This window comes from Acipenser ruthenus, chromosome 26 (assembly GCF_902713425.1).
Source record: "Acipenser ruthenus chromosome 26, fAciRut3.2 maternal haplotype, whole genome shotgun sequence".
Lineage (NCBI taxonomy): Eukaryota > Metazoa > Chordata > Actinopteri > Acipenseriformes > Acipenseridae > Acipenser > Acipenser ruthenus.
This window is the reverse complement of record NC_081214.1, coordinates 3,223,355-3,239,826: the sequence shown is the minus strand read 5'-3', so window position 1 is coordinate 3,239,826 and position 16,472 is coordinate 3,223,355. Positions and strand designations below refer to the sequence as shown.

General features: G+C 41.9%; 1 protein-coding gene across 4 annotated transcripts in view; it reads left to right on the top strand.

The window, feature by feature from the left end:
• The window catches only part of LOC131701635 (protein-tyrosine sulfotransferase 1), a 28,154-nt gene that overhangs the window by 6,950 nt on the left and 4,732 nt on the right, over positions 1-16,472 (top strand). For all 4 annotated transcript variants that reach the window (XM_059000622.1, XM_059000626.1, XM_059000623.1 and 1 more), the window contains exons 2-3: positions 1,083-2,043; positions 9,695-9,893. In XM_059000622.1, coding sequence (XP_058856605.1) covers positions 1,205-2,043; positions 9,695-9,893 — 1,038 coding nt within the window. In that variant the 5' untranslated portion in view covers positions 1,083-1,204. The remainder of the gene's footprint in view (positions 1-1,082; positions 2,044-9,694; positions 9,894-16,472) is intronic.

Sequence of the window (16,472 nt, the reverse complement as noted above, 5' to 3'; positions counted from 1 at the left end):
TCAGAATCGCCAGAATCGATGTCTAGATAATCAAACTGTCTACCCACCCTAAAAAGCATGCCAAAGAAAGTGTTGGCCAGTAGAGAAGAGGTTTTTTTTCTACAGTGGGTGGTTGTTAAATTCAGTGGAGCAGATTAAGGGCTCAGTTTTAATCTGAGAAGGAGCCATGCATGTTCCTTGTATTTCACATGCTTGTACTGCTGTGACTGGATTTATACTAGACCCCTGTTCATTATACACTAACAAGATGTCGGGGGGGGGGGGGGGGGGGGTTTATAGGATTTGTGTATTTGAATAGTCCAAGGTGGTGGTGTTGGCTAATCTGCATTCTGAGAGATGAGTGTGTGTTTAGTTCTTACCGAAGAGAAGTTTCTAAGCCTTCTAATGGACTCGGAATGCAAAAAAGATGAAAGGAAAACCTTCAAAACTGTGTAAAGCTAGGAAAGTATCAATTTTCAATTCATCTTTGTCTGTCCCGTGTTCCTGATAGCAGAGGGCTTTGCACTGAGTGTGTCGGTCAGGAGTTAAAGCACTGTGTGTGCATGTACAAGGGCTTCACAGAATACGTCCTTGTGGTATACTGACTTAGACCTGCTTCTACAGTAAGTGTTTACCCCTTAATGAGTGTTCTCTCCAAAAAATACTTCCCCTAAAAACTTGCACTGGGGGATCCAGGATCCACAGTTTCCAGTTTCCCAATCTAAGGTTCCCAGGTAAACCACTGCATTTTATTTGTTCATAAACAGGTAAGTCTTGAGTATCTTGCACGCTGCTGTTTTCAAAAAGTATTGTACTAAATACTTTGAGCACACATCCCATAAAATGGTGCCGTAACCTCGGAAACCAATTCTCTTCTGCAATTCCCACTGCAGGTGTTCTATAAAACAAGATGTGTTCAAAAAAAAAAAAGAGAGTCTATAAACAGGCCAGTGCCACTTAGAAATACAGTAGATCAACCAGACCTGTACTCTTAGGACAGTATTTAAAAGAATGAAAACAAACAACCATCAATGAGATTCTGATATTCTTGAGGGACTGCAATGCAGCAACTGGAGTAACCTGTAAACGTTTGCCTTTTTCAGAGCTCATGGAGTTGGACCCGCTGCACAGCTTGCAGTTTGTGGAGCTTCAAGCCTTGCGGCTGCTTTGGTGAAACAGTCGGATTTATCGGAAGGGAAGTACCCACTACTTTTAGTTTTTAACGATGATCGGAAAATTAAAGCAGAACTTGCTGGTGGCGTGCCTGGTCATCAGCTCCGTCACTGTCTTCTATCTCGGTCGACAGGCTATGGAGTGCCACCACTGGATAGAGGAACGAAGCCAGACTCCCTCTGTGGACTTTGCCAAGACCACGTTGAAGACTGGACTCAACCGAACTGCAAACCCCTTTCTTTACAACAAAGACATGCCTTTAATATTCATCGGCGGGGTCCCGCGCAGTGGCACCACGCTCATGAGGGCGATGCTAGATGCCCATCCCGAGGTGAGGTGCGGGGAGGAGACCAGGGTTATTCCCCGAATCCTGGCCATGAAGCAGATGTGGAGCCGGTCGGGTAGGGAGAAAATGCGCCTGGACGAAGCCGGGGTGACGGACGAAGTGTTAGACTCTGCCATGCAGGCGTTTTTACTGGAGATCATTGTTAAACACGGGGAGCCTGCTACTTACCTGTGCAATAAAGACCCCTTTGCTCTCAAGTCCTTGACTTACCTGGCTAAAATCTTTCCGCACGCAAGATTCATCCTGATGATCCGCGACGGCCGGGCGTCCGTCCATTCCATGATCTCTCGCAAGGTCACCATCGCTGGCTTTGATCTCAACAGCTACAGGGACTGTCTGACCAAGTGGAACCGGGCCATCGAGACCATGTACATGCAGTGCATGGAGGCAGGTGATAAATGCATGCCGCTGCATTACGAACAGCTGGTCCTGCATCCCGAGATGTGGATGAAGACTCTGCTGAAATTCCTCGACGTTCCTTGGAATGAGGCCGTGTTGCACCACGAGGAACTGATCGGAAAAGCGGGAGGGGTGTCCCTTTCCAAGTGAGTCTTCAGTTATTACACTTGAAAGATGGTTCCTATTAGAAGTGTAATTCCCAATGTGTGCAAAAAACAGTTGTAAAGCCTGACATTCTTTCCTTGTGGTGTCTGTGTTTCAGCAGACTTCTCATTGGTCCTTCGAGTTTGAAGCTAATGAACAATAGATTACAATAGGATTGTGCTGTATGGAAAAACTGACTTAAATAAGCCATGGCTCATATTGACCAGGATCGGTGTGTTTTCTCATACTGCACTGGTTGAGCAAACACACACACACACACACAAAAAAAAAAACTTAAAGAAGAGAAGTGTGGTGTTTTATTAGTTTAAAAGTAATTTACAGTAGTTAAATATTTTGTATATTTTATTTTCATAAACCAACAGTTTAGGCTGTTGAATGTTAGATGCTTTATTAATCAATATTAGCATTAAGGTAGGACCAAGTTCAATCCAGGTTGTCCTTCTGTTTAAATGTTTGTGTAGAGCTTCACCTGGTTTGCATGGCAGGTGTTTAGTGTGAGATGTGGACTTTTCCAATGTTCCTGCCAGCCTGGGTCACTGTTAATCAGAATAACGGAGGGAGAGGGAGACGTGTGAGATGTAAGCGGTCATGCTGGGTGAGCGGGCTGAGTGTTTACTTTAAGAGCGTGCTGTGTTAGGGTTGTGGCAAGTCTTTTTGTACTTGGCAAAAACTAAAATAATTTAGTCTGGCACCGCTTTTAAAGTTAATGATGAAAAACTGAACCCCCCTCCCTACGATAGACCTGCTGGGTGTGGAACCAATTCAAACGAACACAATTAGCTTGGATCTCCTTATGCTGCTGTGACCCTGCAGCGCCACCACCTGGTAAGCAAGGGCTGGTACTGTATCTACATGCAAAAGGTTTGAAATGTGGAGGGAAAGCCAGTGCAGAAGTGCATTGACTGCACAAGTGCCAGAATAAATCCTGCATGTTCACGTGTGTTTTCCTGGAGGGTGTATTGCTGTACAGCTAATAACAAAGTTAAAGTCCATTCTGAATCAGAATAAAATGTCCTGTAAAAGCTTTCATCATTTAACAAGTGACAACACTTCATATACAAGCATCCACCCCCCCACCCCACCCACTCAATGTTACACATAGAGCAAAGCTCAGTCTAATAGGACATGGATGTTGGCCTCCTGATCCCCTCTCGCTGTCACACAAGGCTGTGTGGTGATCATTGACCTTGACAGTGTGGTGGTGCTAGACTGCAACAGGGCTTCACCCTCTCTGTTACTGTTGGCATAAATCAAAGGTTGGTGTGTGTGTGTGTGTGTTCCTTCACATGCTGTCGGAAGTGCACCCTGGAAGACGCACCGTTTTTTACTTAAAACAGCCCGCATCTTAAAAACATATGAACTGAACATATTTAAAAATAGAATTTGCAGAAGGATTCCTGCCACGGATCCCTGCTCTACTATTGAAATCCCTTCTCAATCACGAATATCTGTTCTTTAACCCAAGTTGAGCTTCGCTGCTCTTTTATATGGAACGGGTTTGACATTACGAAGATAATCCAGCAGTGCTTGCCATGCAGTTCATGACATCACACCAGATTAAAGTAATTCACACGCACAATAACAAAAATACATCAAAAGACTGCACAACCCCTCTCCCAACCTTAAAAGTACTTCAAAGCGCTGTCCTTCTGTTTATACCATGTTGAAAGAATATCAGTATCCCTGTATTGGTATAGCAGCTTGTGGATTGAGAAACGTCAAATAAAGAACTGGTGTTTTTGATGCTTCCTATGATTTGCGTTGAAATGTTACAGCACGTGACTGACCGATCTGAAAAGCTGTAGCAAAACAAAGTTGAGATAGCGTCTGTAATGCATTATTTTTTTTTTTTTCAAGGGTGATGGCGTTCACTGTAATGCAAGCTAAATCATCCCGAGTGCATGGTCTTCATACAATATTAATAAATAGATAGAGACCCTGTAAACTATATTACAAGCCCCGTCTCTATTCAAGCCCATTAGTCGCAACTGCACTTAGAAGTCTCTTAAGTGCGTCGACTTTGTGAACAAAGAGGCAATTAGGATTCTAAAATAACACTGAGAAATCATTGAGCTGCACAAGTAAAGGGTTGTGTCAGATACTAATGTTAGGTAAAATGTAAGATCTTTCCATTATTTAGTGCTTCAGCAAGGTAATGCAGGTGGGGGTACAGCTATTCTGGTCTTATCAATTATTTAGGTGCAGAATCAGAAAGCGCTACGTCCGCCTTGATTGGAATTATCTTGCGTGGCTTTTAGAATCCAAAAGTTGTTGCATTGCAATTTTTTTTTTATCTTATTGCAAATTTCACTTTGCTGCAAGTGACTTAATAAATCAGGCTCTTTTGTTTCAGCGAATAATATAGGTAATGCAACATTCTGCAGGGAAGGCATATGACTTTATAAATCATTGTACCGCGTTGATGGTGTTTGTTTTGAATCATTTAAACTCGGGTAGTTTGCTAATGGAAGCGTTTTATCATGGGGAACGCCAGTGACACAATGCAATAATGAGCCCCGGGGTCCAGACTTCCTAAGAGAACTATTAAGGTTAACATGGACTCTGCTAGTGCTTAGATTGTGTTACTTTTCATCAGGGTTTGATTTTATTTTTATTTGATGCTTTAAGGCATGGCGTGTAAAGAACGAAACCTGGAGACCGCCTCAGCGATCTCAAACTGAGAGAGTTTATATTAGTAAATCAGGGACACATGTCCGCTTCATCAGATAAGAGATCGTTCACATAATGGTCTTATGAGACTCCCAACAGCTGACGCCAGTTCACAGTGTAGTACTGTTGATCTTGCGTACTGTCCTGCACGCTTGACACCTCGTGTGGTTCAGCTGCTTTGCATAGTCTTTATTAGTTTAATAGTTCCTGATGAAGCAGCCACATCCTGCAGGAGATCACTCAAACACCTTGTACATATTGCAAGAGGCTGTGTCTAACATCATTTAGCCTGTTACGCAGAAGTTTGCGTTAACTGCATTGCTTGGCTACTGAATTGAATGTTTCGTCACTTCTAATACAGTTCGGCTGTTCTGTGTCTGTTTCAACAGCAGAAACCCTTTTAAAAACTTCTGTGTCTGTCTTTCGTTTGTGTTGTAAGAGTCAAGGTACTTTTACCTGCAGAGTTGGGTTGTCGCTGTATATAGGGATGCATCGTTCATATGAATTACAATTACAGCAGCATCACATTCCACCATGAATGACTATTTTAGTGCTGAAGTTTTTTCTGACAGTCTTCCTGAATACTTAAAGGCTGACGTAGTTTCCTTACATTATTTCAAATACTGTTCTCTCTCTGTCAAGGGGAGTGCCACTAATGTATCTGGTTCATTGAACAGAACATACAGTACTGCAGACTATTATTCTTCCAAGAGTAAAAGTCACTTTTCTGATGAAAAAGAAAAAAACAGTAATTGCTGTAGGACACTGCTAGTAGAGGTGCATGCTTTTCTTGCAAGTTTCCGAGGGCAAAGTCCCTGCTATCCATTGTCAAGGGAGAGCAGCCGGACTGAACTTTTCCAATGAATTACCAGCTGTATAAACTGAGTAAGGGGGACTTTTCAGTTTCTCGGGAGAAGGAGAATTTGAGTTGAAAAAAGAAAGCTTTGTGCAAGTACTGTATGTGTTGGCCCTCTCCTCTCCTAAAGATCCCGTGCAGTGGAATATATGCCAAGAGGAATTCCCTGCCCCTTCCTGAATTTTTTTTAGCAAAATGCATTAAGCTTGAGAAACCTTGAGAGAGAGGTTTGGGCATATTCCTGTCAATCCTGAGAGTGAGATGACTGTCACGCTGTGCATTAGAGAGCTCCCTTCTCAATGATATTGCACTTCATTCATGCTTTAACGGGCTTTAAGAATTCAACATTGCATTGAGCGAGACAAGACAATCTGAACATAAAAAAAAAAAAAAAACATTTTGGAATTTAAGAACTTCTGGAGCCATATAACAAGCTTCATAATTGCGTATTTCAGAGGATGTTGTGAGACGGTGAGTACTGTCTCATGTCCATCTCTGTGAACAGAGCCATGTGTAAAACTACCTGCAGTACAACGAGGACAGCGATGTGTGGAAGTGATTCCCTGCCTGGTTAGAACTGAACTTGCTGCTGTTTTTGATGGAGTCTCCTGTTTGCTGGAGCTGCTTGACTCTGTCGCCCCTCGTCTGAGACGCAGAGAGCTGATATTAAATATCACAGGAGGAGGGCTAATCTTTCAGGGGGTGATCGGTTTGAATGAACAAGTTGTGTTACTCGGTCTCGCATACTTTCTGGTTTTCCTCTGTTATGCTGAAACAATGCATGCTTTGCTTGTTAAAAAAAAATAATTTAAGCCGTGCCAGAACTATCTGCTCAGGATTCCAGAACTCTGGGCTAAAGGTCACTTCTCCCTGCACGTGGCCTCTCTGAGGGACCCTGCCTAAAGCTGACAGAACTTGAAAATGGAAACATACAGGAACAGTGGAGTTCCCTGCCGCTTTAGTAAGTGTAAGCTTGCATTTAAGAGAGAGGGGGAGGGGTTAGGGGGGGTTAGAAGCAAGGATTTATGTGAATTTGGACACTGAGGACATGAATCTCTTCGATTCAATGAAGTCTTTCCACTGTGCTGTCCGTTAAATATGGGGACACAAAGTATCCAAATGCAGGTTTCAGTCAAGTGCGGATTAACGAGATGATAAAAGTGCGTGTCGGAGTGGTGGTTACTAATGTGAAGTGATGCTTGAGAGGCTTGTAAATGTTTTTCTGTGCTGTGGATAAAAGCACTCCCGGTTCCCTATCCAGTCGATGCTCTGTCACCAATTTGCTGTACATTGATTAAACCTTTCCAGAGTGAAGGGTGCTGGAGTTAGAGCTGCCAATAACAACCCAGGCTGTGTGAGCCCTTTCCATCAAACCTCCCCGTTTTAATTAAATGGTTTTTAGGACTTGCATAACACATTCATTGTTGCTGAATCAGAACAAGCAGGCCTATTTAGCGAGTGTATGAAATGTTTCCTCTTTATGAGATTTGGGACTGGTTGCATAAAACACCTTAAGTAGTTTAAGTTTACTGCATGCCGTACCCCTGCATTCTGATGACTGGGATTCAGAGTCACTGCATGCCGTACCCCTGCATTCTGATGCCTGGGATGCAGAGTCACTGCATGCCGTACCCCTGCATTCTGATGCCTGGGATGCAGAGTCACTGCATGCCGTACCCCTGCATTCTGATGCCTGGGATTCAGAGTCACTGCATGCCGTACCCCTGCATTCTGATGACTGGGATGCAGAGTCACTGCATGCCCGTACCCCTGCATTCTGATGACTGGGATGCAGAGTCACTGCATGCCCGTACCCCTGCATTCTGATGCCTGGGATGCAGAGTCACTGCATGCCGTACCCCTGCATTCTGATGACTGGGATTCAGAGTCACTGCATGCCGTACCCCTGCATTCTGATGACTGGGATTCAGAGTCACTGCATGCCGTACCCCTGCATTCTGATGACTGGGATGCAGAGTCACTGCATGCCGTACCCCTGCATTCTGATGACTGGGATGCAGAGTCACTGCATGCCGTACCCCTGCATTCTGATGACTGGGATGCAGAGCCGCTGCATGCCGTACCCCTGCATTCTGATGACTGGGATTCAGAGTCACTGCATGCCGTACCCCTGCATTCTGATGACTGGGATTCAGAGTTACTGCATGCCGTACCCCTGCATTCTGATGACTGGGATGCAGAGCCGCTGCATGCCGTACCCCTGCATTCTGATGACTGGGATTCAGAGTTACTGCATGCCGTACCCCTGCATTCTGATGACTGGGATTCAGAGTTACTGCATGCCGTTTTAATTAATCCAAGTGAACATGTATTACCTAATTTGATGTTTTTGCTTTTTTAGGTCACATGCAGTCAGAACATGTGCTTTTTTTGCCCTCCCTTTCCAATGAACGGATCAGAACAGCTGTGCAGGAGTTTTAAGCTTTTCTTTCCATTTGCTCGTCATGTTCTTTTGTTCCTCTCCAGGGATGCTGAACGCAGTGTCCCCAGGCAGATGTGTTCGGCGTGTGCGTCCAAGTCTGTGTTGCTTATATGAAAACAGACGGGTACTAGCCCTTGGCGTGCTGATTTTGCACCCTCCTATTTTACCACCAGCCTCTGTAAAAGACGGAGTTTATTGAGTTTTGAAATTCATGGGGTTCTTTCAGGAGTTTTTGGCTGCTGCTGTGTAAAATGTTTACCTCCATGAAATAGCAGTTGTCAGCTATGCAGTTTAACAAACATTATTTGTGACTCATGCGCTTTTGAGATACTGTATGAAGTGGGTAGACTGCTATTCCTCTTTTGTCATGTTCCATTACTGGTGCTGTCTGGGAAAACGTTGACCAGTTCACTGCTGAATTTCATTAACCACTGGCCCTATCCATGCTGCACATCTTTCTCGCATTTCCATTTTATTTCAGTATTGCAAACGATTCTGTCAGATTAGACACCTCTTGCATTCTAATCTGGAGATGCATTGTTTTTGTTTTAGTAAAACAACCACTTCTAGTTGTATATTGATTTCTGTAAATCGAAGCCTCCTTTGAATACCTCAAAGTGACAGATTTGTAAGCGTTTTGAATATGCGATTAACAGTTCACTTTGTAAAGCAACCTGTGCTGCCTAAATATTGAAGCTATTGCGTTTCTGATCGTGAATAAATTCAATAACCGAGTCAGACCTACTAAACCTCATAAAACCTGCCATGTTGTGTTTCTTGTAAGCAGGCCTAATTATTCTGTTGCATGCTGCTGTTCATGTAGCCGTCCTTAATCTCAGTGATTGTGTTCACTTTAATAAATGCATGACCTTTTCATAAAATCATGCATGACTCATCGATAAACCTCATCCAATTTGAAATTGTAGTTTTTGCTTGACAGACTGGGATAGAATTGGACAGATGTAGCCCTAAATGTTATTTTCAGATTTAATTCCCTATAAACCTTTTCTCGCCGTGCTGCCAAGAGACAATAATCTAATGCCCCCGCATGTTCGGAATGTAAAACTGGAGTTTAACTGTGCCTTGCTTGTTGAATTATTATTTTTTATCGCTTGTTGTAGCTGAATTTCATTTTTTTGCAATGGCATGAAACTCAAAGTACAAAGAGCACTACAGGTGTGTCTTGCATATTAAAACGTTTTAACTTGGATAATCAAAGGCATGTAGCAACTCCAAGCAGTGTGTGAATTATAACTTTTCATGGATCCACACCAAGTCAGAGCAGTAATCATTAAAAACAAATGTTCGCGTGTTCGTCATGGGGCTTAAAGTTCATTCTAGTTACGTACCTTTTCATGGTCATTATAGACTAATTCCAGCACATTACCATCACCACAGAAGCACTTAACCTGCAGCACATGTCAAATCCATACTTCAAGTTCATCTGCCGTGAAATAAAAGGTTCTGGAAGTGATTTATACTTGGAATCTGCATTAAACTGGCTTTCCTTTGTGTGTGGCCCATGCTTGATGTCATGAATGAGCTCTGTTTGTGATGTGCGAGGGCATTTGCGCTCCGATTGGACGAGCTGGTTATTAACTACGGTACCAGACAACCGTCCTCTCTTTCATATGAACCGTCCTTCCCTTCCACTGTCTTCCAGGGTCGAGAGGTCCACAGATCAGGTGATCAAGCCTGTCAACGTGGAAGCGCTGTCGAAATGGGTGGGGAAGATCCCGCAAGATGTTCTGCGGGATATGCCAGTCATTGCGCCCATGTTGGCCAAGTTAGGATACGATCCATACGCCAATCCCCCAAACTATGGAAGACCAGATCCTAGGGTCCTGGATAACACTAGAAGGGTAAGTGTTGCTGTCTTCTTCATTCGGTTAGTTTTGCAATAGAAAAACAGAGAAGTTGAACTCTAGACTGTGTGGTTGGTGGGGGATGTTAAGCCAAAAGTTTGGATTTTTCCTTTTTTTTTTTTTCTAAAAGATAGTGCGGCCCTATTTACTTTAAGCTTTAACTCTCAATGTATTTAATTAATGGCTGGAGTGGCTTCATGGACTTTCAAAGTTGTATTCCTTTGACTCATGCAACTTCGATTCTGTACTGTTCGCTGACGTTAACCTGATCAAAAATTTAGATTACGTGTTTACTAAAAGTAAAAAAAAAATAATGATAATCGTTTAAGGTGTTGGCTTAATTTGAGTCATTTGTTTTATAATTAGCTTACTATGCAAAGGAAGTGAAGCATTGCACTTAGGGTGTGAAAGTAAGAAACATTTAATTACCCCCTAAAAATGTAGTTTTAGTTTTTCTTTTTTTATATATGAAAATGAGCTTCCTGTTTTGTGTTGCCAGCTGTTGCTGCAGCTAATCAATACATTTTCCTGAGTCTGCTGCTTGAGGAGCACTCGGCCGGATTAAGCACACTGCTGCTTGACTGATCGGTGACGTCCGTCCACGCAGGGGACGCCGCTGCCTACGTCCTCAAATTAAGAACAAAAAATTTAAAGAGAGAGAGAGCCGAGAGCAGTGGCACTGATCCGCTGTTTATTTTCACTCTCGTTGTTCAAATGCAGTAAATGAGAAAGCCCTGTCATCAGCAGCGATAATGCAGCGCTCTGTTTGACTTTCATAGACCTGCACACGTGCTTGTGCTGTTTAAAATGTGTCTTGCCTTGATGCGTTTTGCAGTAATCCTACAGTGTAAAGGGTAATGGAGCTGAATAATGAATGGCAGTGCATAGAGTCCTTTTGGGAGATTTTAACCCCCTTTTAGAGCCCAGATGTCATGTAGTCTACTGAGGGAAGTGAGCCATCAATTATATTTGTGTTTGAGTCCAGATTAGCTACTGTATGCAGACTGACCACACTTTCACAGTTCAATGTGTGTTATGAATATTCTAGCATTATCTAGTGAAATAAATCATGCATCTCCAAAGACTACAGCTACCTGGTTAATTGCGGTGAAACTGAATATAGTGTTTTACTGGAAAAAAAAAAACAATTGACCATGCATTCCCTGTACTTAAATGCAGACCTCAGGGACTGCAAACAGGTCTAGGTTGTGTTCCAGCTGCTGTTGGATCCAATTATTATTCCCTGCTGGGGGGTATACAGTCGTGGAGGCACGTGAATACAAGTACAAACTTACAGTTTTACATGTATATAGAGACCTGGTTATCCAATGGAAAAATGTGGTCTGGAAATTCATTAGAACACATTATTGATGGCATTAAAATCTTCTAGGGCATTCTGGCTTGTGATAGGATTAGATCTGCCATCCACGTTTCAAAACATTACGATTTATAGAGGTGTTGTGAGGTACAGGGCAAGTCTAGCCTCAGTCAGCAGGTTTTCTGTTAAGAGATGCTCATGCAGTGGTTAGAGAGGAACATTTCATTTAAATTCCTGGCTCCTTATCATTAATATAGTAGTTCTGAAACCCAGGACAAAGTGCAGGGCTAATGTGATTTTTTTTTTCTAACTCTGTGAGCAATTCCATTAAGCCCTGCATGTTGTAGATGATCCTGAGATCATAACCGTGTTCTGCGATTTGGGGGGGGGGGGGGGGTCTCTAAAGCATGTGTTCTTCATCCACTATGACCCACGGGTCCTCATTTTTCAGATCGATCTGTACTTTTCTCCGGGACCTCCTTGGCCCGCGGGGAAATCCTAAATGGAGGATTAGCAAGAATTAAATTGACCATAAACCCTCCCGAAGCGGCCTTTCTCCTGGTTTTAAGATCGTTATTTTATAATCCGCTTGAAAAAGGCGTGTAAAGGTCACCGGTGCCTTTATAAGAGTTGTTTTTTTTTTCTTGGGCAGAATTTTAAGATTTGAAGGAATGTTAACTTACTGTATTTATTTCTGTGGCACAGACATCCTATTCTGCTTTCATCTTTCTCCCCCTCCTCTTAATGCTGGTCCAAATCCTACATGGATTCTTCCCTGCTCTTCATACAAAAGAAGCTCTTCATTTCAAAACGTGTTCCTTTTTACAAATAAAACGGATCTGCCCTGTTTAGGGTGGCCTACAGTAGTGAGCAGGTTAACAGAACTACTGTAATGTCTTCATTTTTATTGACAACAAAATGTACATGTAATAAATTTAAACCCACTTTGTGCCATATGTAAGAATGTTTTAACGGCTCCACTAAGTTTCATATGGTGAGCAATCACTTGGATTTAATACTTTGTTTAGCAGCAAGGGTCTGCAAATGTGGATAATAGCCTGACACTAGCATAGGCAATTTTATTTGTTTTTTAAATAGTGCTTCCCAAAAGTTGAAAGCCCCGCGGTGAGCTGAAAATATCTTGCAGCGTTTCTTTTGTACAAGAACGGAATGGTCTGCCCACAACGGTTTCTTGCTAGTTGCTGTGAACTGTGTTAGCAGTAAATGAGTCAATTAAATTCAAGCACGCTACTGGGATGCATTTGCTGGCCAACTTTTCAATACCCTTCACTTCACTTCACTTCACTTTGTCACAGTTTGATCCAGGGCCTAAAAATAAATAAATGTTAAAGCACAAAATGTTTTCAACACATTTTTGAACGGTGATCTTTTTGTTCCTGTTGCGTGCTTGTTTTGTGAGCTTGCTGCTAGGCACAATTCAAAAATAAAATAAAATACTTTCACCCAGGCCGAATTGTTTTATGCCTTTTAGCTCACACCTTTAATAAAGTACTGTAGGCAGGAACAGGACAAGTATTTAATTACAGGAAAGCTGTGATTAATCCGAATCCCGATTTTATCTGAACGGCCCCTTGTTAACCTGTCCAAGGAAAAGGTGCTCTTCAGCCCTCAATCTCTGACATTTACACAGCAGGGCAGTACTCTGGGCTGTATATGCACAGGTAAAAGGGTCAATTCTGTATTTTTAGGAGGTTTCTTGATTGGGAAAGTTTTGTAAAGGATGTAGTTGTCATAATTCATTTATCAGAACAGTTTTGATTCTCCGAACACCCCTGGTCCCAATTAATTCAGATATCAGAAGTTCTCTTGCATTTGAATAAGCATTGATTAGTAAGGCAAAAATCATCATTTTATATACATTAATATACAAATAAATAAATACATAAATTCAACCCTAAGGTTTTGACAAATGACTTATCCACATTATCCCTAGCGATGACAATACAATATTGACGACTTGTTATAAATATTAAATATGTCAGTGGCGTTTATTCAAGTATGATAATTCTTTCAAATCCTGTTTTAGAAGTGAAATAGAAGCTAGAATTGATTGATTTATTTATTTCTTCTTCGGTTTTCAACAGTAAGTGCAAGCGCAGTCCGTGTCTTGTCTTGGCGATTCTGAAATGCGGTATGGAGTAGTTATTGTAAATGTTTGACTCCCTTCCTGTGCATATTCCTGCCTGGCTGTGTTCTGAGTTACTCTGTGGCTTTACCCACACATCTGCAGTGCATCAAACACACATTTCTTTAGCGCATAATACACACTGAGGTTCTGCAATGCTCTACAGATTGTGCAGTTGTGTGCCTAAAATTCAGTTGCTTTTTAAAGACCATTGTTTGCTGTTTTTATTATTGTTTAGGTCACAAGTAAATGAGTTTTTAATAGCAGTCTAATAAAAGAATGGTTTGTGTCCACTGCAGTGCACCCTTCTTGCATGGCAGCCCTTTTATACCACTGATGCAGTTAGAAGGCAGTATGGTCATGGTTCCCATTTGACCTGTAATGCAGTTCAACCTGCCCTTGTATTCTCGTTTAGAAGGGGATCTCGTATTGCATGGTCTCTTAACTACGGCCCCCTGACTACAGCATTATAATGGGGGCAGCTCTGACTTGCACAATTCCCATCACTCCTTGTTCCTTGTAAGATGAAATGCAACTGCAGCTGACCTGAGGACTGTGCTGATTTGGTGCTGCTGCCTGATGTTCTCACGAAGACCTCTCTTGGCGTCTCCCACCTTGTCGGCCTCAATCAGGCTTACGTTTGGGTTCATCGAAGTGCTTTCTAAGAGGTATTTGCTGGAGAACCTTACAGCGCAGCGTGTTGCCGTTTTTAATTCCACATGCCCAGCAAAAGGCATTCATCAGATTATAAATAAAGCAATTTCGCTGCTTTTATACGTTTTCAAAAGACATTAAAATCGACCCTGGCAGTACTTGGCAATGGTACTTAATAAAGTCCATGTGTTTCTGTGTAAGAGACTGCACGCCATAATCTTGTAAACAGCTTGGAACTAAAGTGTCTGCTCACTGTAATAATGCCTGCGTGCATATACCAGGGGAGTTGGGTATAGGCTGGTGGATTGAGAGAGGACAACTGAGGTTGGGGAAAGGTATCCTCCAGTAGTCTCTTGAGCATATACAGGATTTTTGCCGGCTATTCTCTAAATAAGAATAACAGAAATTGCATATTTTAAAACAAATGTAAAAAAAAAAAACAACATGCACAAAAAGGCTACTTAAGCCTCTAAATTAAATGTCTGAGCTGGTTTGGTAATTTATTGAATGCATTTGCTTTTGTTTGTCATTTTCTGAAAAAATAGTGCTAATGACAATTTGGTTTGAGAATCGCGCCTTTTTTATGGCTCATTAAAAACGTCCTCAGCTTACTGTAGTGTTGTCTGTCTCACAGGAGAAGTGAGGAAGTATTAAGAAGTAGGACCGCAGTGTGGAGTAGTGGTTAGGGCTCTGGGCTCTTGACCGGAGGGTTGTGGGTTCAATCCCAGGTGGGGGACACTGCTGCTGTACTTTACATAGATTGCTGCAGTAAAAACCCAACTGTATAAATGGGTAATTGTATGTAAAAAATAATCTAATTGTATGTACAAATAATGTGATCTCTTGTAACAATTGTAAGTCGCCCTGGATAAGGGCGTCTGCTAAGAAATAAATAATAAATATGTTGCATAGTGGCCGACAGATCTGCTAACAAGGTGAAGTAGGCCTACTCAGAATTGATGTCTTCCTTTGCGTGGATCCCTTTTACTTTGTTACTCCATAGTTTTACATCCTAAAGCGTGCTTGAAACACTGGAATGTGCACGTGATTGTTTTAATACAAAGTACTATCAAGTTCCCCTGACATGAGACATCATTAGGAACCCTATCTACAGTAACAAGCAAAAGCTGTAATTATACGTGCAACCCTTTATCCTTCACACTTCAGCACTCTGTTTGCACCCAGTTTCTCTAGCATGAGACTTGATCGGCTATTCTAATGTCATAAATTACTGTTTATTTTTAGAGAAGTCCTGGCATTTATTTTGAAATGAATCAAGCTTTTTAATTGCTTAATGGCGTGCTCGGATTTAATAAACAGGAGATGACTTGTCATAACACAACTTGCAGAATGCTGACAAGCAAAGAAAAGCTTTTGTTTCAAGAGACGCACACTGGGGGCTGTCCACATGTCAACGAGACCATTTTTTTTTATTTAGACAGATTATTTCTAGTTAAAATGGGAAACAAAAAAATAAACACAATCTTGCATAGCCATTAAAATTGTATAAACTGTTTTCAAAGTAAGCTTTTATTACAGCATGTGTATATAGGGTACATGCCTCCTGAGGTACTGTATCTATTGTATAACTCTTGGAGGTTGCCCTGAGTTTATTCGGAGGTCACATTTGCAGTAATCCTTTCATCTTGTTTGAATTAGATTTTGCAGAGATTTAAGCCATTCTGAGATGGGACCAAACATAAAAAAACAACACAGCAATTCAGTATTTGCACGAACAGCAATATTCTTTCTCTTAATCGTTGGCATATTGTTTTGCAGTTTGTACCACAAACCACAACTGATGCCATTACAGCATAAGCATCTTTGTTATTGGTTGTGTAACTAAACTGGAGCCGAAATGAGCCCAAAGAGAGATCACAACAACTGAAGGCTCTGATGGATTTGGAGGAGTGCCCTTCTTCTCCAGCTGATTGATTGATGGATAACATGCAAGCTGTAATGTTCTGGAGAGAGGCCAGTCCAGCCAATGTTCATCCCAGATTGACATCAGGATTGCATGGGCTGCTGGGTAAAGAAGCCATCCCAGTGCTTTGACTGTGCTGGACCCAGACACAGAACATAACACGCACTTTTTAAAAAACATTTTGTTGCGTATTTTGGGACAATTCCAGCATGTTATCTACATGTTATGCTTTACACACACGGTGCCCTGTATGCACAGGTAATTCTATATAGCCGGTCTATATGGGTCCTTGAGCTCCTAAATGGGGTCTGTTTTCACACCATTTCAAAGCTGCCTTGTTCTTGGATACTTCAATATACTGCAAAGGACAGTCTGGAAACAAGGACAGGACAAATGCAGTACAGTGATAGTTTTAAAAAACAGGCAACATGTTTAATGATCAGAAAACAATTGAAGCTGTGTCTGAATGTAGGCAGCTTTTTAGTCAACGCATTTCTTTTTTTTTTTGTATGGTTTTATAAGAACTCCCTAATG